The sequence below is a fragment of the Chiloscyllium plagiosum genome, unplaced genomic scaffold (genome assembly GCF_037043375.1).
Source record: "Chiloscyllium plagiosum isolate Xiang-an unplaced genomic scaffold, Cpla_swu_hap1 HiC_scaffold_11, whole genome shotgun sequence".
Classification (NCBI taxonomy): Eukaryota; Metazoa; Chordata; class Chondrichthyes; order Orectolobiformes; family Hemiscylliidae; genus Chiloscyllium; species Chiloscyllium plagiosum.
Window position 1 is genome coordinate 43,912,314 of NW_028270149.1, and position 27,464 is coordinate 43,939,777.

A 27,464-nucleotide genomic window follows, 5' to 3' on the forward strand; every position below is an offset into this window, starting at 1 on the left:
TTTGCCCGAAACGTCGATTTCGAAGCTCCTTAGATGCTGCCTGAACTGCTGTGCTCTTCCAGCACCATTAATCCAGAATCTGGTTTCCAGCATCTGCAGTCATCGTTTTTACCTTCGGTCCAACCCGTCCATGCCGACCAGATATCCCAACCCAATCTAGTCCCACCTGCCAGCACCCAGCCCATATCCCTCCAAACCCTTCCTATTCATATGCCCATCCAAATGCCTCTTAAATGTTGCAATTGTACCAGCGTCCACCAATTCCACTGGCAGCTCATTCCATACACTTTTTCATTGGGAATAAAGGGCTTATGCCCAAAATGTCAATTCTCCTGCTCCTTGGTTGCTGCCTGACCTGCTGTGCTTTTCCAGCACCACACTCTTGATTCTGATCTCCAACATCTGGAGTCCTCACTTTCTCCTACAATATTTCAGTTCCAGTTTTATTAAAACAAAATACAATTCTAAAAACTAGTCTCAAGGGAACTTAAACAGGTTCAGCGAGGGGCCAAGGAATGGCAAATGGAATATAATGTGGAAAAATGTGTTGCTCCCCTTTGGTAGGAAACACAGAAATCTATATCTTAAATGGGGAGAGATTAGGAAGCATTAATGCACTAGAGCACCAAGCAATTAGGAAGGCACAAAGGGTGTTAAAGGCTTTATTGCAAGACATCTTGAGTATAGGAATAAGTGTGTCTTGTTGCAATTGTCCAGAACCATGGTGAAAATGAACCTAGAGTACTGTGTAGCTTTGATTTCCTTTTCTCAGGAAAAGCATACTTGCCAGAGGCAGAGCAACAAACTTCACCAGGCCGGATACTCCTACTATCCCATCAATAAGGAGGCATCAGGAGATTTGCCCTATAATCTCTCGGGTCTGGAGGAATGAGGGGGCGATCTCATTCAAGTATAGAAAATTCTTGGAGTCAACAGACCACTAGCTGGTGTTTCGAAAACAAGGCTTCTCAACAAAGGGACCCAAATTGTGGTTGAAAGGTGAAATTTTAGATTAGATTAGATTCCCTACAGTATGGAAATAGGCACTTCGGCCCAAGAAGTCCACACTGACCCTCCGAAGAGTAACCCATCCAGACCCATTCCCCTTCCCTATATTTAAACCAGATTAATGCACCTAACACAATGAGCAATTTAGCATGGCCAATTCACCTGACCTGCACATCTTTGGATTGTGGGAGGAAACCGGAGCACCTGGAAGAAACCTGGAAGAGAAGAATGTGCAAACTCTACACAGATAGCCGCCCAAGGCGGGAGTCAAACTCGGGTCCCTGGCGCCCCTTTGGGTCACAAGTCTCAAAGCACCACCCCCTCCAACCTGCTCTCATTAGTCGTATCCTCCTCTCCTCATATCACACTGCTTACCAAGAGGTTGCCTCAATTTTCAAGTGTCAAAAGGTGATCATTGTTGGAAGTCATTTAGGAAACATGATCTAGAACCAGGGAACAGAGTTTCAGAATAAGAGGTAAATCATGCATGCCTGAGAGAAGGAATTCCTTCACTGAAAGTGTGAAGCAGCTTTGGAATTCTCTATCCCAGAAGACTTGGGACACACAGTTATTAAGTACATTCGAGACAGAGATGATAGATTTCTCGATATTAAAATGGAGTTGAGATCAGTCATGATCTAGTTGAATGGCGCAGCAGACTCAATGAGCTGCACTGCTCCAATTTTCAAGCTTCTATGTTGACCCCAAATCAACATTTTTCTAAAGGTTCATCATAATTTCTTCTATTTTCTGTGCTTTGCCTTTATTTTTAAAGCCTTAGAGCCTATGTATTCTTAACAACTCTTTCAATCTCCCCTGTCAACTTCAAAGTGTGCATGTATAACCAAAGGTGCTTAGGTTCTTGAACCCCCTTTAGAATTGCACCATTTGGTTTATGTTGCCTCTCATTATTCTTCCTACCAAAATGTATGACTTCTCTGCACAAACTTTTCCACATCAACTACCCACCCATTCAACCAGCCTATGTTTTCAGTCTATCACCACCTTCTTCACAGTTCATAATACTTCCAAGTTCTGTGTCATCTACAAATTTTGAAATTGTGCCATGCACACCCAAGTCTAGATCATTTATGTAGATCAAGAAATGCAGTGGTTCTTATTTTGATCCCTGGGGATCCCCACTGTATATTTTTACCAACGTGTAGTACAGCACGAAAACAGACCCTTTGGCCAAATATAATCCCAAAATAACTAGTCCTCCCTGCCTGCTCCTGGTCCATGTCCCTCCAAAACTTTCCGATGTATGTATTTGTCGAAGTGTCTTTTAAACATTGTAACTGTGCCCACATCCACTGCTTCCTCAGGAAGTTCATTCCACACCTAAACCATCCTGTGTTAAAAAATTGCTCCTCATGTCATCTTTAAATCTCTGTCCTCTCACCTTAAAAATAAGCTCCCTTGTGTTGAAATCCCTATTTTATGGAAAATTACACCTACCTTTAAGCTTCTCTCATGATTTTACAAACCTCTATAAAGTCACCTCTCAAGCCCTATGCTGCAGTGAAGAGCCCCAGCCTTTCTTTAAATCCAAACAAAAATCATTAATCAATACTCGGTTCCCTATTACTCAGTATTTATGCTGCTACTGTTTCAACTTTCCTGGCAAGGCTATTATGTGGCACTTTATCAAAAGACTTCTGAAAGTCAGAGTACACCATATCGAACATGTTGCTTCCACCTCTATTAGCTCATCAATGAGCACAAAGATAGTTAAGCACAATTCACCATTAACAAGTCAGTGTGGTTTGTCTTTATTTAATCCATATTTGTGCAACTTTGCTGGTAACGTTATGTCAAGTTTTTAAAAGCTTTCCACCACAGAGCTTAAATTGACTGCTCTGTAGTTACAAGACTTACCCTGATATCCTTTCTTGAAAAAGGGTGCAACATTTACAATTCTCTAGTTCTCTGGTATCACTCCTGTACCTGAGGAGGACTGGAAGATTATAGTCAGAGACCCTGTAACTTCCAACTTTACTTCCATTAGTAATTCCAGATGCATCCCATTAGTCCTGGTGACTCATCAATTTCAAGTACAGCCAACCTTTCTAATACAATCTAGTTTTAGTTTCTCCAGCATCAAAAGAACCTCATCTCATTCAATATGGTTTCAACAACTTCTATTGCCTTGGTACAGACAAATGCTGAAGCACCCATTAATTATCTCAATATCCATGTGCAAATGTGCAAAACAACCTGACATGTCCCTTTGAAAACAAGGGATAGGAAAGGCAAGATTCGTGAACCGTGGATGACAGGAGAAATCGTGCGACTAGTGAAAAGGAAAAGGGAAGCGTACATAAAGTCCAGGCAGCTAAGAACAGAATGCGCCTTGGAAGAATATCAGGAGAGTAGGACTAATCTTAAATGAAGAATCAAGTGGGCTAAAAGGGTCATGAAATAACTTTAGTGAGCAGAATTGAGAATCCCATGGCCTTTTATTCCTATATAAGAAGCAAGAGAAAGGGTTGGCCCACTAAAGGATAAGGAAGGAAAGTTGTGTGTCGAACCTGAGAAAATGGATGAGATTCCCAATGATTACTTCGCATCAGTGTTCACTGAGGAACAGGAGGTGATGAATGCTGAGATTAGAGATTGAAGTTTGTTTACTCTGGATCTTGCTGACATAAGGAGGGAAGATGTGTTGGGTAGACAAAAGGATATTAAGGTGGACAAATCCCTAGGACCAGATGGGATCTGAGGGGGGCAAGAGAGAAAATAGCTGGGGCCCTGACAGATATCTTTGCAGCATCCTTAAACACAGGTGAAGTGCCGGAAGACTGGAGGGTTGCTCATGTTATCCTCCTGTACAAGAAGGGTAGTAGGGATAATCCAGGTAAATACAGAAAGTTGCTGGAGAAGATACTGAGGGATAAAATCTATTTATATTTGGAAAGAAAATGGGCTTGTCAGTGAAAGGCAACATGGTTTTGTACGGGGGAGATCGTGCCTTACCAACTTAATAGAGTTCTTCAAGGAAGTGACCAAGTTGATAGACGAAGGAAGGGCTGTAGATGTCATATACATGGACTTTAGTAAGGAATTTCAGAAGGTTCCCCATGGTAAACTAATGGAGAAAGTGAAGCCACATGGTGTGCAGGGTGTTCTAGCTAGGTGGATAAAGAACTGTTTGAGCAACAGGAGACAGAGTAGTAGTTGAAGGGAGTTTCTCAAAATGAAGAAAGGTGACTAGTGGAGTTCCACAGGGATCAGTGCTGGGGCCATTTTTTTGCAATATACATAAATGTTAGTCTGATCAGTAAGTTTGCAGATGACACGAAGATTGGTGGAGTAGCAGAAAGCAGAGGGGACTGTAAAAGAATACAGAAGCATATAGACAAACTGGAGAGTTGGGTGGAGAAGTGGAAAATGGAGTTCAATCCAGGTAAATGTGAGGGGATGCATTTTGGGAAGTCTAATTCCAGAGCGAACTATACTGCAAATGGAAGAGCCTTGAAAAAAGTTGATGAGCAGAGAGATCTGGGACTTCAGGTCTATTGTACCCTGAAGGTGGCTGTACAGATGGATAGAGTGGTCAAGAATGCATATGGTATGCTTGCCTTCATCAGATGGGGTATTGAGTACAAGAGCTGGCAGGTCATGTTAAGATTGTACAAGACATTGGTTCGGCAGCATTTATAATACTGTGTCCAGTTCTGGTTGCCACATTACCAAAAGGATGTGGATGCTTTCGAGAGGGTGCAGAGAAGGTTTCAGAGAATGTTGCCTGGTATGGAAGGTGCTAGCTATGAAAAGAGGTTGAGTAGGTTAGGATTGTTTTCATTAGAAAAAAGGAGATGGGGGGGGACCTGATTGAGGTCTACAAAATCATAAGGGGTATAGACAGGGTAGATAGAGATAAGCTTTTTCTCAGGGTGAGAGATTCAATAACAAGAGGCTATGTGTTTAAGGTGAGAAGTAAAAAGTTTAAAGGGGATATACGCGGCAAGTACTTTATACAGAGGGTGGTAGTTGCCTGGAACGCATTGTCAGCAGAGGTAGTAGAGACAGGTACGGTAGATTAATTTAACGTGCGTCTGGACAGATGCATGAGAATAGGTGGGGAGCAAAGGGTTACAGATGCTTAGGAATTGGGCGATAGGTTTAGACAGTGGATTTGGATCAGCTCAGGCTTGGAGGGCCAAAGGGCCTGTTCTTGGGCTTTAAATTTTCTTTGTTCTTCTCTGTTCATAGAGTCCTATAGAGACAGGCCCTTTGGCCCAAAGTGGTCATGCCGACCAAAATGTCTGCCCATGCTAACCCTGCATTTGGCCCATAGCTTTCAAATCCTTTCCTATCCATGTATTTGTCCAAATGTCTTCTAAATGTTGTTAATGTCATATGCACTCTTTTTCTGCTTTATCTTGCCCTTTCATTCTTTTATCATCTAAGGAGCTCTAATTTTGCTTGATCTACCTATCCCTTTCATGGTTATTAACCTCAACATACCTGAACCATCTCATTGGCAGGCAAAGCTCGAATGCAACAATGTTTCATTCTGTTTTACATATAACAGAGCTCTTCTCAAATATTTTTTGTATCTTGATTTGAAATTAGTCTATGCATTTTCCCAACACTAACCTGGAATAGACCAGCATCCAAGACTGCAAGGACATTTGTTATGCAATGGCGTATCTCAGTAGAATTAACATAAGCAAGATAACAGTAATGGAGAAGTGAAAGACCCTAAAAAGAGTGATAAGTTACCAAGATCACCGGGTTATCACCGGGTTTTAAAAGATGTAGGAGAGAACATTGCAGATGTTTCAATTATAATTCAGGAAGGAGTGGCATAATGGTAGTTACTCAACTAGTAATCCAGATCCCCAAGGTCTAATCTAAATAGTAAAGATCACATAACACCAGGTTATAGTCCAACAGGTTTATCTGGTAGTACAAACTTGTACTTCTAAATAAACCTATTGAACTATAACCTGGTGTTGTGTGATCTTTAACTTTGTCCACCCCAGTCCAACACTGGTGTCTCCACATCTAATCAACAATGTTCTTTGCTTAAAACCCTGTGATGAAAACCATCTGGTCTAATGTTCTGGGGATATGAGTTTGAATCCCATCATGTCAGGTGTTGACATTTGAAATAAAGAAAATTTAAGAAAAAAAAATTTGGAATGAAAAGTTAGCCTAATTTCGACCATGTAAAAACTGTCAATTATCATGAAACCCATCTCGGTCACTAATGCTCTTTCGGGAAGACAATCCACTCTCCTTACTTAGTGTGGCCTACATGCAACTCCAGACATACAGCAAAGAAATTGATTTTTAACTGCCCTGTGAAATGCCCTAATAATCTTTACAGTTCTGGGGTAATTAGCGCTGGGTAATAAAATGCTGACCTAGCCAGCATGATGTCTACATTCTGTGAATGAATGCATTCCAAGAAATCTTTCAAAATTCTCTCAACTTGGGGACCATTTCCTCATACATGAAAAACATTGTGTATTTAAATTTTTAATATTGACAGAGGGAAACCAGTGAATTACAGACCAGCTAAACTAACATATGAAGTATGGAAATTCCTAGCGAAAGATGTCTGAATACAAACTTTTCCTGCTAAGCAGGGAAACCCAGTATGGAATTGGCAATGCCTGATAAAACGGACTGCATTTTCCGAAGTAGTAACTAAAACAGTGGCCAGGGAATGGCAATGCATGTTTTATATGTGGACCTTCAGACGGCATTCCATGTAATTTATAACTTGAAGTTAATGGATTTCAAGGAAAATTAATGATTGGTTAGGGCTCTTGTGATAGTGGTAATGTCCCTTTCTCTGGACTAGGCAGCCCAGTTTCAAGTCACAAATATTCCAGAGGTCTATGATAACATCCCTTAACAGGTTGATTAGAAAACAAATTAATGACCTGGCTACAAAACTGGCTGGGTGGCAGGAGGTAAAATGTGTGGATAATGAGCAGGATGTGTGTTGAGGTTTCAACTATTTTTTCTAATTATTAATGATTTGGATGATAGGATCAAAAAAGACACATTCAAATTTGCAATTGACATAAATAGATGACACTGAAAGCAGTTTAACTGAAAGCATAAGCTTCTAAAGAGATTGCAGAAGAGTAAATGAACAGGCAAAATTTTATAAATGGATGTCAAAGTACGCATATGTGAAGCTATCCAATTTAGACTTAAAAGTAGAATAGGGTACTTTGTAAAGTGCTGCACATTAAAACAAAGGAGGTACAATGAAATGAAGGCTAGGTACACAGTTCATTAAAATGTCACAAACAGGCACAGGAAATAACTAAACAAATTGATAAAATGCATGGCTTTACATCTTGAAGAATTAGACACCAGAGGTTAAAAGTCATGCTTCAACCATGCAAAGATATCCTAACAACTGTTCTGAGCACACCACATAAGACTGGATATATTGAGCTTGTAGTGAATGCAGCATAGAATTACCAGAATGATAAATTACATAAAGTAATTATACAACTGAGGGTTGGAATTTAGAAACTCCAAGATATTTTCAAGATACTAAGTTGAATGGATGGACTAAGTCAAGAGAAATTTGCTACTAATTAAGGAACGAGGAGTATCGGACAGGAATTCTTGGACATCATCAGAAATATACACATAGACAAAGAAGAAACCATGATATCATTCGACGTGACGGCACTGTTCACTTCGATTGACAAAACCGATAGAGAAACAATAGCCAACCTACTGGACATACAGAACAGAAAACAGGACGCTGAACCTATCAACAAAGACGGCATACTTAAACTACTGGACTTGTGCCTCACAACACACTTCACATTCAACAACCAGATATACGAACAAATCAATGGAACACCCATGGGATCACCAATCTCAGGACTCATAGCAGAGGCAGTTATGCAAAGGTTAGAACAAACAGTCCTACCACAAATTCAACCCAAACTCTGGGTCAGATATGTCGATGACACGTTTGTAATCATTAAAAACACGGAAATAGAAAAAACACACCGGCTCATCAACGCCACACTCACAGGAATCCGATTCACAAGAGAAGAAGAAAAGGATAGCCAACTCCCATTCCTAGACGTGATGGTACAGAGAACACCAGACGGAGAATTCACTACAAGAGTATACAGGAAAGCCACACACACAGACCAAGTCCTAAACTATGAAAGTAACCACCCCAACACACACAAACGAAGCTGCATCAGGACACTATTCAAAAGGGCCACAACACACTGCAGTACACCAGAACTGCAAAAAGAAGAAGAGGAACACCTATACAAGGTATTCGCCAAAAACGGATACCCGCGCAACTTCATCAGCAGATGCCTAAGAGAAAGACCACGGAACGAGGACATACCACAACCAAAAGGACTAGCCACACTACCATACATCAGGAGCATCTCGGAACTGACTGCCAGACTACTGAGACCCCTAGGACTCATAACGGCACACAAAGCAACAGCCACGCTCAGACAACAACTCACCAGAACGAAGGACCCGATACCCAACATGAGCAAGACGAATGTAGTGTACAAAATACCATGCAAGGACTGCACTAAACACTATATCGGACAAACAGGAAGACAGCTAACAATCCGCATACATGAACATCAACTAGCCACGAAACGACACGACCAGCTATCCTTAGTAGCCACACACGCAGACAACAAGCAACATGAATTCGCCTGGGACAACACTACTATCATTGGGCAAGCCAGACAGAGAACAGCCAGGGAATTCCTAGAGGCATGGCACTCATCCACAAACTCCATCAACAAACACGTCGACCTGGACCCAATATACCAACCACTACAGCGGACAGTTGAAACTGACAACCGGAAGCGGCAGGGACAGACCACTATAAACACCGGAGGAAACATCAAAGAAGCGCTTCGCAGGAGGCTCCCAAGCACTGATGATGTCACCTAGCCAGGGGACGAAACGTTTGCAACAAAAACTTCCAGCTCGGCGAACAGAACCACAACAACAGTTTCCTTATGTTATGTTTCTAAATATTATACTTCCTGTGTTGCTGAAGCAGCCAGTAGGTTACAGCTGCTGCACAGCACTCAGCTGAAATTGAATATTGAACATACAAGGATGGATGAATGTTCTGACATTCTTTTAGGGAACATGAAATACTCATCAGAATTTTCTCTTAGGTGATTATGCATGTTAAACAGAGTCCATATACTTGGTTTGGAGAAGGTCAAACATGTCGGTCCAAATGGCCATTCATAGCTATGGCTTGTGCATTCTTTTAGTGTCTCCAAGTTTCAAATAAGGATAACCAAGGAGTAACAAATTCTGCAAATATTCAGAAACTGATCAATATTTTCAAAATATCTATCATTTATGGAAGAACGATTGTTAATCCATTTCTTTGTAAATCCCTCTGACATGTTTTCAATCAATTGACTGACAAAGTTGGCTATCTAAAACTTTTCATACTTGCTCTTAAACATTTCTCCAACTCTTACCCAAAAAGCTCTCCAAACTTGCTCTTTAAATGACTGCAGGAGGTGTACAGATCATAGAGGTAGGCAAGGATACAACGCTCGGCAGAGGAGCAGTCGGCAGGGTTAACACCATGCTTTACCACGCCACATAAACTGAAAAGGAAAGAGAGGTTACTCACAAAAATGTTTAGTTAGCCAAGCTTTTAGATGTATGAAACATAACCAGAGCACCAGATATCAGTTTGTTTTCCTTTATTCATTTAAAGAGCTAAAAAGAGCTAGTCACAGCATTTGTCCAATAATCACAACGAATTGATTTATGGATCGTTCTGTCAGAATATTGCCAATGCATTCAGTGAACACAGTTCCAGTTCAAAACAGATATGGCCATCGCTTGGATACAACCACCTACCTAATAGTTTCTAAACTCAATCTGACAGCACTCTACCCTCACATAAATGTGAAGCTTTCATATTTCATGACGTTCCCTTATGGGCTGCTGATGATAGTTTTTATTTAATTTGCTGTAAGATAACAAAAATTTGGTACAAAACAGCTTAAATAGCACTTTATTTGCAATACAGACATTGCTGGAGAAACTCAGCAGCTCTGGCAGTTTCCCAGTTTCTGTAGACAAAAGCAGAGTTAAAGTTTCAGGTCCCGTGACCTGGGCGGTGCAGAGAATAAGTGGCAGGTAGAGACAGAGTCAAAATGAAGAGAAAGACAGTTAGGCAGACAAAGGGATGGATAATGGTAAGCCAGGAAGAAACAAGAGCTGCTTCTCCCTCTACCCCCAAAGTCTTCAGCATATATTCCACTTTTACTCAGCTTTGAATAGTTCTGAAGAAGGATCACTGGACCTGAAGCATTAACTTTGCTTTCCCTTGACAGATGCTGCAAGACCTGCCAAGTATCTTCTGCAATTTCTATTTTTGTTTCAGATTCCCAGCATCCACACTTCTTAGTTTTATTTTAGCACTTGGCTTACTTTATCCTTTGATGCCTTCCAATGACACTGCTGCTTGTGAAGTTTTCCAGGCCAAAATACTTAGAGGCTCCCAATAACAAGATCCAAATGTATAACAGACACCAAACACATCTTCCTTCAAATTCCATACAACATTCAAGGATCACATTTATACTGAGACATAATAATATAAATTGTATTATACATAATATAATTTTTAAAAAGTCAACTCACAAATGTTACGCTCTGGCTTCTTTTTTGATGAAATTAATCAATCCGATTAAGCCCACTAAGAAATTTATTTGGTAACAACCTTGCCTGAAATACAAGATTCTGCTTGAAGGATCACACCAAAGCTCAAAAATCAAGGCCGACACTTCAGTACCAAGTGAACTCTCAAAGGGGAAGCAGTCTTTTCGACAGCCCCAACTATTCACTCAGGTGGCTGTAAAAGAACCCAAAGCAATTGTTTTGTAATGCTCAGCGGGGTAGCTATCCCCAGCTTCCTGGGATATCTTTATTCTTCTAAAAACTTCACAAGAAACACAATCATTGTCACAGCTGTGCACAATGTAAATGCTATGCCTCCTACACAGTGCCAACACTGTAAAAAAAACTTAATTGGCTGAAAAGCACTTTCAGACATCTAGTAGTATACGCTACATAAATCAGTGTCTTTTGTCATATTCAATCTGCACTGAATTTGTCAATAATGCTCATGTAAAGCCATCTGACAAGTATGAGGAGCAAACAACTGTGTCTAATGCCTTTTCTAAAGGGAAATACAAGCCTGCATGTGGCACCATGGATCTCATCATTTGGGGGTGATGTATGTCCACCGTTATGACATAAATCTATTCAAAATGTAGTATGGCTAAGTCTCACCCTTCAAACACTTGTGCTGTCTGATCAGGGTTGAGGATAAGGCAGGAGTGATAACGTCGCAGGACTGCTACAATGCAAAGACACAAACCCGTGGTGTAGCTACCAACCAGACTGGATGACTTCAAGAGTAACTCTGCTTCCACCACGCTCAATTCATTCAGCAACTGCAGAGAAAAAACACAGAAGCAGTAAGCACAATTTCTGATCAGCTTTTACATGAATGGACCTCAGAACTAAATATCAGAACAATACAATAAAACTAAAGAATGATACATGTGGTACAGTGGCTCAGTGGCGAGCACTGCTGCCTCACAGTGCCAGGGGCCAGGGTTTGATTCCAGCCTCTGGTGACAGTCTGAAGTTTGCACATCCTTCCCGTGTCTGCATGGGTTTCTGCCGGGTGCTCCCGCTTCCTTCCACAATCAAACAATGGGCAGGTTAGGTTAATTGGCCATACTAAATTGCCCATAGTGTTCAGGGATGTGCAGGGTAAGTGCAGGGTAAGTCAGGGGTAAATCTAGAGCCATTGGGGAATAGGTCTGGGTGGGTTACTCTTCAGAGGTTGGTGTGAAGTTGTTGGGCCAAATAGCCCACTTCCACACTGTAGGATTTCCATGACATAGATGAGATTTAAGGACTGCAACATACTAGATTTCAAAAGGAAGCTTTTGCAACCTCAAATCTCTTCTCAGGAAATGCTGACTCAAAATTCAAGTGCATTAGGGTAAGGCAAAGGTAATGTTGCATAGTCCCACAGGGCAGTAGAATTACTCGCTCAGAGACAGCTGGTAGCACTTTAACCTGAGGGTCACCACATCTCAGGCGAGAGCAAAACCTTGAAAAGAGAGTACTTCATGGTAACCTTAGCCAGTGTGGGAATTGAACCCATGGCGTTAGCATTGCAAATCAAACATCTAGCCAACTGACCTATACCAAGTAACAGAAGGTTGAACAAAGAGTCAGAATCATCTCAGGCTGCTGCAGTGCTTGCCATAACTCAAGCTGAAGGCAGTACTGAGTGAACATTAAGTCACTAGATGTTGAAGACTGGAGGAAAAAGCTTTCAGAAAACAAGTTAAACAATTAGGCACATATTTGGTAGTATACTAGGTGTTACTGGGCTAGCAATTCAGAGAAATATTTCAAAAGCCATCACCATGGTAACTGAGGAATTTAAATTTAATCAATCTGGAATAAAACGACAAAATCAGCACTGATGTCCATGAAACCAATCGATTGTTGTTTGAAACCATCTAACTCACTCATTCCTTTACAAAGAGGAAATGTAACATCCTCAGTCTAGTACATATGTAACTCCAGTACCATAGCAAACTTTTTTGGCTCCTGACAGCCTTCTGAAATAGCCTAACCAATCACACAAGTACATTAAAAATCTGGCTCACCATTACCTTCCAGAAGATGAATAAAAATGTAGCCTGCTGCATCAAAGTAGATCAATACAGCCCATCTCAGCAGCAGATCAAGTGATTTAATGGTGAATACTATCCCATGATCCATTGTGGTGAAACAAACATTAACTTTTTAAAAATGCATTAATGCCTGCAGTTTACAAGATGATAGTTTGTACATAGCTGAGTTATTGAGGAAGTTGGTATTGAAATGTTCAAACCAGAAAGTCCCAGAGTCCCTCCCTGATCTACAGCAACGAATACATTTCAATTGAACTCAGGTACTCTTCAGCAAGGGCTGGAAGAATCAGGCACACTACGTACTCTGATTGCTATTCAAGGATGTCAGCTGGCTGAGGGACACATGTCTGGACTTCAGTTCAGGCCATGATTGGGTTCAATTGCAATATCCTTCACTTTTGAAAATGCCTGCTGGCATTCACCATCTAAACTTGGGTTAAACTAGTACATCCAAATCCAGAGACATGAAACAATCCATTATATAATGTAAACTAGTTAATAACAAATGCAGGCAGTATTACTTTGCCTTTATTATACCCACCCACTAAATTTCAACAATTAGGTACAATTAAAATTGTAGCTGATCATCATAATAATAACACAACTTTAAATCGCCATTATATATCTTGAGGCTTTAAGTAAAGCAAATTGAGACAAAATAGATTAATACCAAAATTACCTGAATAGCAAAATCTATAAGTCCACTGATGTTGAGGGAATACTCCATCAGATCAAAGATGAACTGAATATGCTGAACAAGAGGCAGATGATAGGACATTCCTAAGGCAAAACTAGTGATCTGCTCCAGTACATTCCGTGACACCTTACATAACAAAGAAAAGAAGGTAAACACTCAATTTTCATTTTGGAGAACTTAATTTTGCACAGATCTTTATTCCTTAATAGGTAGGAACAGCCAAAATCAGTGGGGAGGAATGCACACAAATTCTGCATCATTAACAGATATTCGAAGTCACCTACACAAACTGCTTTTTAATTATAAGTTGTTTTTAATTGTACTGTGAATACATTATGGTTTTAATAAGCAGTATCTTTAAAATAAATGCTGAGATATACAATCAACACCAACAAGGCTGAACAGGGAAAGACAAGGCAAATATCAGTTGTATAATTGTGTCTGCTCAAATAACATACTGCATTCCTTCAAATTTACGTGAATCTTAATTGCATTTATGAAAAGTATACAATAGCATGGAAATTGATTATTCCTACTGCGCAGTTTAGGAGTTTAATGGCATCCTGTCCTTTACCTGAGAGGTGACCTGATGTTGATCAAAATGTGAAAGATGCTGAAATTTTGCAAATATATCCTCAGCTGTCGGAAATGCTTCTGGTTTATTTTTTTTCCGCTTCTGTCCTTCCTCTCCACCTGCAGTAAGATGATGCAAAAAAAAAAGCTGCTACCTTCAGCAAATAACCATCTAAAAACTGGAGAGGAAACTTTGAAGAACGCAAGTGGAATCAGTTTATCAACAACCTATCTCAGTTGCATGGGCAATGAATTTTAGAATTACCTTTATGTTTAGCCAAGACATATCTGTCTTTTTGACACAATAGAAACATTTACTCAATTCCTATTTTTTTCTTCAAAAACACAACTCCCAGCATTGGTTATTCAAATGTGAATTATGTTTGCACACAGTATAATACTTGCCGCACAGGTACTGCACCCAAAGCTCATAACCAACCTTGACAATCTACACAATACTATCAAAATATTACACCGACAGGGATGCTGGTTTTCTGGTAAGGCATGAACCAATTGCTTAATTTAATTGTTCAGTGCATATTAAAAATCCATGGAGATAATTCCAAGAAAAGAAATGCCTCTCCATACTCTGGGTGACCCTGCACACCGAATTAAAACCACCAAAAAAGATATACAAGGATAATATTGGTGCATTTTATTCCTGTGAGGTAATTATTGTACTTGTAAAAATCAAGCTGTTGCCAATTTATAGACAATATAGAATATCATATAGCTGCAGCAACCTTGGGGCCAATAGGACAAATGGACGATGGGGAGCTCTTTAATACATTAATCACACTTCCTCTAACAAATCTCTATCCAGTTACCATTGCTGATGAGTACAAAAACAGATGTGATTGCATGTCCTGATCACTGGAAACTTGAAACAAAGACTGTCATTCCAATAAAGTATCAGAGGTCAGTCAGCACTTGTGGTATGCTTGGAGAATTAAATTTTAGAAAAGATTAAAAGAGAACAGAAAAGAGTGGGAGATAAAGCATATTTGCAGCAAGCATTTGAGACAGCTGAAGTAGAAAAAAAGGAATGATAAATGCCAAAGAAGCCTAAATGACAAAAATGATGAGGCCACGATAGGTGAGTTATTGACCTAGACAAGGTTACAGAAATCAGGGAAGTACTATGTATTATTGCATGAAGGAAGTTGAACATCAGGTACAAGAACTTTAAATCTGAGGCACTGGGGGACTTAAAACAATGTAAGCCATCAAAGCAAACAGCAACAGGATAATAATTTATTCAGTCACAACTGTGGGAATTCTGTTTGAGACTAAGTGACTTGATCTGTGCATTGAGTGAATTGAACAGAATGAAATCAAAAAGGGGGACCATACAGAAGTTAAAAAGCTTTCAAAAAAAGGGACATGTAAAATCTGGTTTTAAAGAATAGTGTAGCGTTAGATTATGACTTATTGATATATTTTTTACACCAGGCACTAAACAATAAGCTTTCTGTAGACATACAATTGCAGTTCATAATTGACTAGATAGCTTATACACTCTTATTTAATAAATCTGTTTCATTTACAACTCATCAGATCTGATGTGAAGGTCATATCAATTATGAAGACTAAAGTGATGGATCATGCAGACATATCTCAGGTGCGTTACTAGAAACTTACGTTAATTTTAAAAATAGGAAAGGTAGTCAAAGTTATCTGGAGTTGGAAGATATTAATTTATTCAGAAATAGGGAAAGAAAATTTCAATGACTAACTAGTTTCAGCAAATTCCACAGAAACACTGTTAAAACATCTCAGAAAATGCATATCTATTAATATAAGCAGAGAATAATGCAAAACAGTATTCCAATAGGGTTAGTCGAGGAATCCCAATGTTGCAAATAAATGCAAAATGTCCTTGCCCGCGTTCATTCAGTTTTTACATCATGCTATATATCCAAATTCCTGCCTGAAAGGGAACTCCCTTCACTGTGCCAGCTATGGGTCAGCTGGTAACACTGTCACTGGAATCAAAATGTTTTGGGCCAAATGTTAATCCAGAGATCTAAGTATTTTGAGTTTGCTGCATTGTTAAAAGGAGTCAACCTTAATACGAGCTGTGAAACCAAATTTATCCTCTCAGGGGGATGTAACAATCCATTACATTATTTCAAACAGCAGAATAGTTCTCCTGATGCCCTCCCCAATAGTAAACCTTCGATCAGCACTGTTGAACTAATTGTCTGGATTAACTGAAAGCAAAATATTGTAGATGCTGGAAATCTTGAAATAAAAACAGAAAATGTGAGAGAAACTCAGCAGGTCTGACAGCATCCAGGGAAGGAAAAACAGATTAAGCTTGAGTCCAAAACTTCAGATCTACACAGAACTCTTTTTCTCTCAAATTTGCAGAGTTTCTCAAGCATATTCTGTTTTTAATTGTCTAGATTGTTTTGAGATCTTCAAAAGCATTTCACTGGTTGAAAAGCACTTTGAAATAGCCTGTGGTAATAAAATACGCCATATAAATTCACTGTTCTTCTTATGCAGTATTCAAGTGCAGGCCTTCTGATTATGCAGTTAGGACAGAATTCTGCTACAGGTTTTTTAATGATTCTGACACAAAAGTGTATGTACATGTTGTGGTTCTGTTCACCGAGCTGGAAGTTTTTGTTGCAAACGTTTCGTCCCCTGTCTAGGTGACATCCTCAGTGCTTGGGAGCCTCCTGTGAAGCGCTTCTGTGGTGTTTCCTCCGGCATTTATAGTGGCCTGTCCCTGCCACTTCCGGTTGTCAGTTTCAGCTGTCCGCTGTAGTGGCCGGTATATTGGGTCCAGGTCGATGTGTTTGTTGATGGAGTTTGTGGATGAGTGCCATGCTTCTAGGAATTCCCTGGCTGTTCTTTGTTTGGCTTGCCCTATAATGTTAGTGTTGTCCCATTCATGTTGCTTGTCGTCTGCATGTGTGGCTACTAAGGATAGCTGGTCGTGGCGTTTCGTGGCTAGTTGATGTTCATGGATGCGGATCGTTAGCTGTCTTCCTGTTTGTCCTATATAGTGTTTTGTGCAGTCCTTGCATGGGATTTTGTACACTACATTAGTTTATGTACATGTTGAAATTTACGAAGGCAACACAGATGATGCATGAAGACTGTGCAGTTGATATGTGTATTAAGTTTTAAAAGTATGATGAACAACCATATGTTGCGTGTTAGCAAGTTTAAGTGTATGAACACAAAATGAATTCCTCATCTTTATAAACAATTGTAATCATCTGTTGTCTTCAACCTCCTAGGCTGTCCAGTTTCCCTATAAATGCATCGCAACTATTCACTTTAATTCTCCTTGTAATGTCCAGTGCACCCTCTTAACTCTCTTTGTATGATGTTTTTCTTCTGAAATCCCCATCAGATTTGTGACTCTCTTATCTTGATGACCTCTGGTTATGCTCTTCCCCACAGTGAGAACATACCCTTTGTGCCCATTTTGTCAAAACCTTTCATCGTGTTGAAGACATCAATTAGGTCAACAGTCAGCCTTTATTTTTTCAATAAAAGGACTTGTCAATCCCTTTGTAGACTGCACACCCATACATTTCTGATATTATCCTTGTTTTTTTTGCATTCTTATTTCTTCAGTGCAGGGTAATAAATCAGTGAAACTCATTGCCAGAGAAGGCTGTGGAGGACAAGTTATTGCGTGAGAGTATTGAAGACAGAGATAGATAGGCTCTTGAATATGAAGGGATGAAGGGTTACAAGGAGAGGGCAGGAGAATGCATTTGAGAAACATATCAGCTATGATCAAAAATGGTGCAGGAGACCAGAAGGGCCGAATGGCCTCATTTTACTCCTATATCTTATGGTCTATCCCCAGGATCTCTATCTCCTTTTCTTAATATGGTGATTTGGTGAAGAGAACTGCAAGCAGTATATAAACACTGCAGTGAATCACTGAAGACCTCAGAACTCACTCACTGTCTCAGCTTAAGAATAATGGCCGCTTGGACTAAGTCATACTGAGCATCAGACATCCATGGAAAAAAGTCCGAGTGAGAGCCAGTGCTTTCAGGAGAATCACACAGCATTTGCTACTTCATACAGAAGTATAAATACACAACATGGACAAATTATATCCAAGAAAAATATGTATACAAAAATTATTAGACAATGTTGGTCCATACTTATGCGGCATAAAATGCTGAAGTTGCACTTGACAAATCTGAACTTGATCGAAGGGATTCAAACACTACCTACCTGTTTCTGCAGTACTCTTCTTGTTCAAAACCTTCAGGATGTCTTTGGTTATTTTCTTAATTACGTGCCGAGCTTCATCGCGCTGTTTCCCAACACCATACAGAACCACCAGACGCTGATTACATTCATGACTTGCTGATTCTTCCTATTTTGATAAGCATCAGCAAGATAGAAAAACAAGGAGGAAAAAGAGAATAGGAGAACCAGAGAGAAACTGTCAGCACAAGAAAACGTTCTATGTTAACTACAGATTCTCTTTTCTAATTACACAAGGAACCGTGATACGGTTGCTTTTGTCCTATTTCAGAGGCATTGAGACAGGCCCATGAGCAGGCAAGGGAATTTAGGGACAATGTGCAGGCAGATCAAATTAGCTTAGAAAGGCATCATGATCATCACAGATATGTCCTGCTCCTGTGCTGTTCTGTTCTTTGTTTATGTTCTATAGTAAAAATGTTGAAACAGTAAATTTAAGTGCTATAAATACGTGATGGGTAAGTCAGCATCGTAAAGCAAAAGCTCGTTATTGTATCAGGTGTTTTGGAGGAATCTTTTTGAAATATTAACCTGTATTTTCTGTCAGATAGTGACTGATCTGCCAGGTGCTTCCCATATTTATATATTGGATTTTCAACAGTCAAGGATCCTATGCAAGGTTATTCGTTTACTAGATTTTGTACAAAGTAACTTCGGGCTGCAATAAGACATTCGTGATGCAATGACAGCATTATCATGTTATTGTTTTTTGTTCTGAAGTTGCAAAGTAGTCAAATTCTTTTGAACAAATTAAGTGTTCATGATTTTTCCAAATTCATATTTATTAAATTTCACTTTATTAGGTTATCAATACTGTGGAATGGTTCACTTTTATTTCAGATGCAATCAGAAACAAACGTTGCTAGATTTAGTACATCACAGATTATACAAAGCAAAAAAGATTGCTCCTCTCTGTCCTAACACCCCACATCAGGTCCGAGGAAAGTACTTCACAATGAACTAAAACAACATTTTCTTACTTAAAACAAGCAGTGGTCATTTTCACAATGAAGCTACTGTACGTCCATGAAGAACTACACTGGTATTGTCCAGATTTGTTTTTAGAAAGGAGCCTAACAGCCAGCAGAGGGAGGTTTACCACTAGAATTTAAACTCAGATGCTGAAGATGAAAGGCCACTGATTAAAATGCTGAATTACCCGAAGTTCATCAAAAAGTAATAAATGGTTTAAGTAATTTAATTCAAATATAATGCTGACATTTACTAGGCACCCGTTCAATTTTCTAAGTTATTTATTGAGTATTTACTTGCATTAATGTACACTGACCAGTGGGATCATAATGTCCATCAGACCTAACCTCTCAATAAATATTTTGGGAAATTGCTCTGGTAATGAAGTTTTCAGATTTGTCCATGATTTTGCATTTGCCACCAAGCTCATAGAAATGAGAAAACCTCAACATGACAGCACATATTCTAATTGAGCTGGTAATACAGTTTGATATCATGATAATAAAAATGAGAAACCTGACACTGGATATTTGAGACATTGTATTTTTAAAAGACAACTGAAAGCTTAAATAGGTTGAACAAAAACACTTCATCCTGCCACTGCCTCAACAATCCAACCTTGTGCCTTACCTGAGGAATAGGAAAGTGCGTGGCATACTGTATATGTCTTGATTGGTCATATGGTGATGGAAATGCCACTTCATTTATTTTCTGTAACAGCTTCATGTCCTTTTCTGAGGCAGGCTTTTCTGGGGATGGACTAGTTTTTGATTCACAGTGCATTGAAGGAGAAAACATCTAAAAAGCAGGGGGAATAAAATCAATTCACATGGAAAGCTGAAATGTAATCATCAGTTGTAGCATTCAGTCAAAGCTTTCTGCAATTGTATTTTTCTGGATTCTGTTATGAACCAACCCCATATTCCGTATGCACCTTTCTGAAAACCAGTCATGGTTCATTCTTTTAATTGCTATCTAACAATCCCTGCTCATCTGTGCATAAAGTTGTGATTTAGACTTCTACACCCAGAGAAGTAATTGTTGGGCCTCTTGCTGAAATATTTGTATCATCGATACTCACAAGTGAGGTGCCGGAAGACTGGAGATTGGCAAACTTGGTGCCACTGTTTAAGAAGGGTGGTAAGGACAAGCCAGGGAACTATAGACCAGTGAGCCTGACGTTGATGGTGGGACTCCTGAGGGACAGGATGTACATATATTTGGAAAGGCAAGGACTGATTAGGGACAGTCAACATGGTTTTGAGAGTGAGAAATCATGTCTCACAAACTTGATTGAGTTTTTTGAGGAAGTAACGAAGAGGATTGATGAGGGCAGAGCAGTAGATGTGATCTATACGGATTTCAGTAAGGCGTTCGACAAGGTTCCCCATGGGAGACTGATTAGCAAGGTTAGATCTCACGGAACACAGGGAGAACTAGCCATTTGGATACAGAACTGGCTCAAAGGTAGAAGACAGAGGGTGATGGTGGAGGGCTGTTTTTCAGAATGCAGGCCTGTGACCAGTGGAGTGCCACAAGGATCAGGGCTGTCTCCTCTACTTTTTGTCATTTATATAAATGATTTGGATACGAGCATAAGAGGTACAGTTAGTAAGTTTGCAGATGACACCACAATTGGAGGTGCAGTGGACAGCGAAGAAGGTTACCTCAGATTACAACAGGATCTTGACCAGATGAGCCAATGGGTAGAAGTGGCAGATGGAGTTTAATTCAGATAAATGTGAGGTGCTGCATTTTGGGAAAGCAAATCTTAGCTGCACTTATACACTTAATGGTAAGGTTCTAGAGAGTGTTGCTGAACAAAGAGACCTTGGAGTGCAGGTTCATAGCTCCTTGAAAGTGGAGTCACAGGTAGATAGAATAGGGAAGGTGTTTGGTATGCTTTCCTTTATTGGTCAGAGTACTGACTACAGGAGTTGGGAGGTCATGTTGCAGCTGTACAGGACATTGGTTAGGTCACGGTTGGAATATTGCGTGCAATCTGGTCTCCTTCCTATTGGAAAGATGCTGTGAAACTGAAAGGGTTCAGAAAAGATTTACAAGGATATTGCCAGGGTTGGAGGATTTGAGCTATAGGGAGAGGCTGAACAGGCTGGGGCTGTTTTCCCTGGAGCATCGGAGGCTGAGGGGTGACCTTATAGAGGTTTACAAAATTATGAGGGGCATGGATCAGATAAATAGGCAAAGTCTTTTCCCTGGGGTCAGGGAGTCCAGAATTAGAGGGCATAGGTTTAGGGCGAGAGGGGAAAGATATAAAAGGGACCTAAGGGGCAACGTTTTTACGCAGAGGGTGGTACGTGTATTGAATGAGCTGCCAGAGGAAGTGGTGGAGGCTGGTAAAATTGCAATATTTAAAAGGCATTTGGTATATGAATAGGAAGGGTTTGGAGGGATATGGGCCACATGCTGGCAGTTGGGACTAGATTGGGTTGGGATATCTGGTCGGCATGGATGGGTGAGACCGAAAGGTCTGTTTCCATGCTGTACATCTCTATGACCCATAAGCAAACAGACAGATTAATTGTTTAGACTCAAACATGAAGAAAGCACATGCAGTCTGGCCATTGTGTAACTGCAGCCAGAGTAGATTTGATAGCTTCAAAAGGGTGAAGAGAGGAGGAGGTCAAAACGGATGGAAAATAGCATCTTAACAAAACAAAAATGGCTGATCAAATAGTTGCGAACAGGGCTTTCTATCAAGCAGACTTTCCATCAAGCTCCCATGCACTGGCTACCTACAATAAAAACAATGAAAATAACAATTGTGTCACAAACGATAGCATCAAAAACTCCAAAATATTCAAAATAATTAACTTTTATGTACTAACCAGGCTTCACAAATCTACCAGAGAGTCAAACCTCACTACTGCTAATCATCGCAATCCATTTGTAAAGTAGTTTAGTTTTCAAGAACTCACGTTTTTTCTTTCATCTGCAATTATATTTCACAATAAATTGTGATCTGCAGGTGGCATATCTGAACCAGAGATGGATATGAACCACATTCCAGTGATCACAAGGATACCAAACATCAGAAGAAAAGCATAGACTGAGCACTTTCACAAAGCACTCATTTGAGTTCATAAAGTTCAAAGAAGATCAATCAAATAATTTAAGTACAAAATAATTTTGTAAAAAGCCACAATAAAGTTATGTTCTATGTGGTGACAATCCAAATAACAGATCTACGACCATTCTGAACAGAAAAATACTTACTGCATTTCACTTGTAAGACATTTTCACAAATACTCAACAGACACTATATGGTCCCCCAAATGAGGGTGGTTAAAGAATGGTTGAATGATCATGCACCCCAAAGTGAATGAGGACCAAGTAAGACTGAAGAACGTGCACTCAAATAAATACCAAATAATCATTTCCATTATAAGTTGTGTCCCAAGGTTATTCAGAATTAGTATATTGGGAAATCTTCCATGTTGAACAACACCAGTTGGAAGAAGCAATGAGGGCAACAAGAGTTCAAATGTACTCAGAGAGAGAATTTCAATGACCATCATCAACATTGGCCCAGTAACACTACTGGTGACAGGTCAATTGAGTTCTAAATGGTATACCTGCCAAACTCGGGCCTAGAACAGATAGGAAGGGAATTAACAAGAGTGAAAACAAATCTCATCTTCGCCAATCTACATGGTGCACATGCGTTCATTATTGTTATGAGTGGACAGTGACCTGAGACTTGCAATTCCTCCCCCAGATCTTAGTAAATGTTGAGCAGATCTCATAGCTCAAAACAAGACAGGCATTCATGAAGCACTATGCATCAATTGTAGCAGAATTGCATTCAATCACAATGTTCAACTTTATGGTCCAGTATATTACTCAGTCTGCCATTACCATCATCAAGGAATAAACCCTGATCAATGAGTCGTACAGAATAACATATCAGGAACAGAACTAAAAATGGGATGCCAACCTGATTAATCAATAGTAGATTATATGTGATATACATGATAAACATTGGAAATAGTACGTTATAGAGTTAAACAATTCCAAACCAACAAATCAGATTAAAGCTTTGCAGTCCTGTCACATCCAGTCATGAGTGATGGTAGGCAATTAAGTATCTAACTGAAGAAGGTAGTTTTGTAAACATCCTCAGCCTCAACGATGGGGGTGCCCAAAGCATCAGTGCAAAAGACTTGGTTGAAATATTTGCAACCACGAGTAGCTAGAAATGCTGCTCTCTGTGCCAACTTCTGACGTCCGCACTCTCTTAAATGCCTGCCTACAGCCAATGTAATTCATCCCATGTGCTTTCAAAAACAGCTGAAGGCATTGGATACTGCAAAATGGCAACATCCTAGCACTGATACTGAAAATAAGTGCTCCAGAACAAGCTGCTTCTATTGTCAAATTGCTCCAGTATAGCATTGGCATCAAGTGTACCAAAAGGAGACAACGTGGAAAATTGTCCAGCTCTGTCTTGACCACAAAACGCAGGTCAAGTCTGATCCAAGCAATTATTCCCCTCAGTCCACTCTCCAACATACATTAATAACTTGGATGGATACAAATACAATAGAATGCAAGTTCGAAAGAAAAGTAAGGGCAATAATCTCGTGAACTGTAACTTTATTGAATGGAGGAACAACTTGTTAAACTAAATGTGGTTTATTTCTCCTTTTTCTTTCAATTAAAGTAATGAAACATGCTGACAAGAGTGTTATCAAGTGGCACTTTCACAATAATAACCTGCCCACACGTGCTCAGTTTATGTTGCGCCAAAGCTATTCAGCTCCTGACCTCACGACAATTTTGGTCCAAATGTTAAAAAAGTGAAATTTCAGAAATAAGAGGAGTGACTGCCCTTGGGCTCAAGGCAACAGTCAGAGATGTACAGCATGGAAACAGACCCATTGGTCCAACTCATCTATGTCGACCAGATCCATTCTTACCTAATCTCATCCCATTTGGCCAGCATTTGGCCCATATTCCTCCAACTCCATCCTATACCATGGATCGGATGCATTTTAAATGATCTAATTGTAGCAGTCTCCACTACTTCCTCTGGCAACTCGTTCCCTACATGCACTACCCTCTGCACGGCCCCTTTTAAATCTTTCCAGTCTCACCTTACACCTCTAGATTTGGACTCCCCCAACCCAGGGGAAAGACGTGGTCGATTTACCCGATCCATGCCCCTCATGATTTCATAAACTTCTTTAAGGTCACTTCTCAGCCTCCAACGCCCCAAGGAAAACAGCCCCAGTCTATTCAGCCTTTGCCTTTGGCACAAACTCTCCAACCCTGGCTATATCCTTGGAAACCTTTTCTGAACGCTTTCAAGTTTCACAACATCCTCCTCAGAGGAAGGAGGACAGAATTGCATGCAGTATTCCAATAGTAGCCTAATCAATGTTCTGTACATCTGCAACATGACCTCCCAACTCCTATACTCAAACGTTCTAACCAACAACCAATACCAAATGCCTTCTTCACTATGCTATCTACCCATAACTCTACTTTCAAGGAACTATGAACCTGCACTCCAAGGTCTCTTTGTTCAGCAACACTCCCCAGGACCTTACCATTAAGTGTATAAGGCAAAAGTGAGGACTGCAGATGCTGGAAACCAGAGTTTAGATCAGAGTGGTGCTGGAAAAGCAGAGCAGGTCAGGCAGCATTCAAGGAGCAGGAAAATCGACATTTCGGGCATCGTTCCTGATGAAGGGCTTTTGAACGAAACGTCGATTTTCCTGATCCTTGGATGCTGCCTGACCTGCTGTGCTTTTCCAGCACCACTCTGATCTAAACATTAAGTGTATAAGTCCTGCCTTGATTTGTCGGTTCAAAATGCAACACCACATTTATCTAAACTATAAACCCCATGTGCTATTCCTTGCCCCATTGGTCAATCTGATCAAGATCCCATTATACTTGAGGTAACCTTCTTCACTGTCCACTACACCTCTAATTTTGGTGTCATCTGCAAACTTACTAACCAGACCTCTACGTTCATATCCAAATCATTTACATAAATGAAAAGCAGTGGACACAGCATCAATCCTTGTGGCACATCGTTGGTCACAGGCATCCACGCATTCGAAAAGCAACCCTCCACCACCACCCTATGTCTTCTACCTTCGAGCCAATTCTGTATCCAAATGGCTAGATCGCCCCCTCTATTCTGGGTGATCTAACCTTGTCAGCCAGTCTGCATGAGGAACCTTCTGGAACATCTTACTGAAGTCCATATAGATCACATCCACCACTCTGCCCTCATCAATCCCCTTTGCTATTTCTTCAAAAATCTTATGTGAGATACGAGTTCCCACATCCGAAGCCATGTTAACTATTCCTAATCAGTCCTTGTCTTTCCAACTGCATGTAAATCCTATCCCTCAGGATTCCCTCCAACAACTTACCCACCACCGATGTCAGGCTCCCTGGTCTATAGCTCCCTGGCTTTTCCTTACCACCATTCTTAAATAGTGGAACCATACTAGCCAACCTCCAGTCTTCCAGAACCTAATCTGTGGCTATTGATTATACAAATAGCTCAGCAAGGAGCCCAGCAATCACATCCCTATCTTCCCACAGAATTCAAGGATACACCTGATCACATCCCAGGGACTTATGTACCTTTATACGTTTTACAACATCCAACATTACCTCCTCTGTAAGGTGGACATTTTTCAAGATGTCACTATTTATTTCCCCATATTCTCTTCCTTCCATATCCTTTTCTACAGTAAACACTGATGCAAAATACTTATCTAATCTAAAAAGTGAGATAATGGGGTTTTACATGAATTCATGCAGTTTTTGAGCTCAGAGTTCTACATGAAAGCATGCTTTAGATTAGGATCAATCTAACAACATGGCATAGACAGAGAACACAGGGGGCTAAGACCTTCAACATATTGTCTAGCTATCACCATTGTTAACAACTAACCTGAGAATGCAACTTTTTAAAAAAAGGTTTTGTGATTTACACATGAAAGAAGTGAAACTATCATGGGATTCTAACAGATGAAAGGCTTAACAGACAATCAATTTTTCAATGTATAATTTCAGTTACATCACACTGTAAATTTTTGCTATAAATTCTGTGTGTTAGGATTGAGCCCTCCACTATGCTCCGAAAGCTAGTGTGCTTCCAATTAAACCTGTTGGACTATAACCTGGTGTTGTGTGATTTTTAACTTTGTACACCCCAGTCCAACATCGGCATCTCCAAATCAGAGACAAAATACATCTCTTATTTAGCACCTCATCCATCACTTTTAACATATACTCCCTGCACCACTGACTCACAGTGGCAGCTGCTCTGCACAAGATGCAATACAGCAACTCATCAAGGCTCCTTCCACAGCCCCTTCTAAACCTCTGATTTCTTCCACCAGGGCAGCAGCCACATGTAAACGTATCAATTACAAGCTTCTCTCCAAGTCACACACCATGCTAACTCGGAATTATTTTGTTAATCCTTTACCGTCACCAGGTTAAAATCCTACAATTTCCTCCCTACTGGCACTTTGGGTGCACCAGCAGCACATAAATTGTAACAGTCCAAGAAGGTGGCTCACCATCAACTTTACAAAGAAAATTAGCAATGAGGATCAAATGCTGGTTGTCAGTAACACTTGTATCGCATGAAAAAGGATGATTTAAAGATACAAAATAGCAGCAACCCTCCCAACTCCCAATCTCCAAATCAAGGAACTGAGACAGGGAGAATAACGCTTAGAATTAACAATTAACTTACGGAGAAATCAGAACTAAATTCACTTTTAAAGTCATTCTTTTCCACATCCTCAAAAATAGCACTGGAGTTTGGATCTATGTCCATGCTTTCTGATAAGCCAGGATCCTGCAAAAAGACAAATTAAAATCCAAACTTAGAATTGCCTGGGATCTCAAGCATTTTTGTCCATATTAATCATAGTAGGACATCTTTTGGAATGGCAAAAAATATATTATACCTGGTACTATGCTTATTGGTAAATTCATAACCTCAACTACAAAGAATTGAGAACAGTCAAATTGAGCCTAGATTATGTCAAGAAATTACCACTTAGTTTCCTTGGAAAAATGCAAGAGGGTAAACAGGGTAAGAAACAGAGTGGAGGAAGAGAATAAAACCAGGTTGCTGTCTTCTACCTCTTGGAAGCTGCTTTCATAACAGCAATGCAAGACGCGTATCCGTAAATACAGTATGCAACAATTTGATAAGCTGT

The 27,464-nt window shown here is 40.0% G+C and overlaps 1 protein-coding gene across 2 annotated transcripts in view; it reads right to left on the reverse strand.

Moving 5' to 3' along the window:
- med12 (mediator complex subunit 12) overlaps positions 1–27,464 on the reverse strand; it is a 197,220-nt gene that overhangs the window by 104,239 nt on the left and 65,517 nt on the right. The window contains exons 14-20 of one of the 2 annotated variants that reach the window (XM_043704779.2): positions 26,993–27,097; positions 19,870–20,037; positions 18,232–18,376; positions 14,018–14,136; positions 13,426–13,569; positions 11,317–11,480; positions 9,486–9,617 (exon numbers count right to left, since the gene is read on the reverse strand). In XM_043704779.2, the coding sequence (XP_043560714.1) occupies positions 9,486–9,617; positions 11,317–11,480; positions 13,426–13,569; positions 14,018–14,136; positions 18,232–18,376; positions 19,870–20,037; positions 26,993–27,097 (977 nt within the window). The remainder of the gene's footprint in view (positions 1–9,485; positions 9,618–11,316; positions 11,481–13,425; positions 13,570–14,017; positions 14,137–18,231; positions 18,377–19,869; positions 20,038–26,992; positions 27,098–27,464) is intronic. The other variant, XM_087992009.1, reaches the window with a different exon arrangement.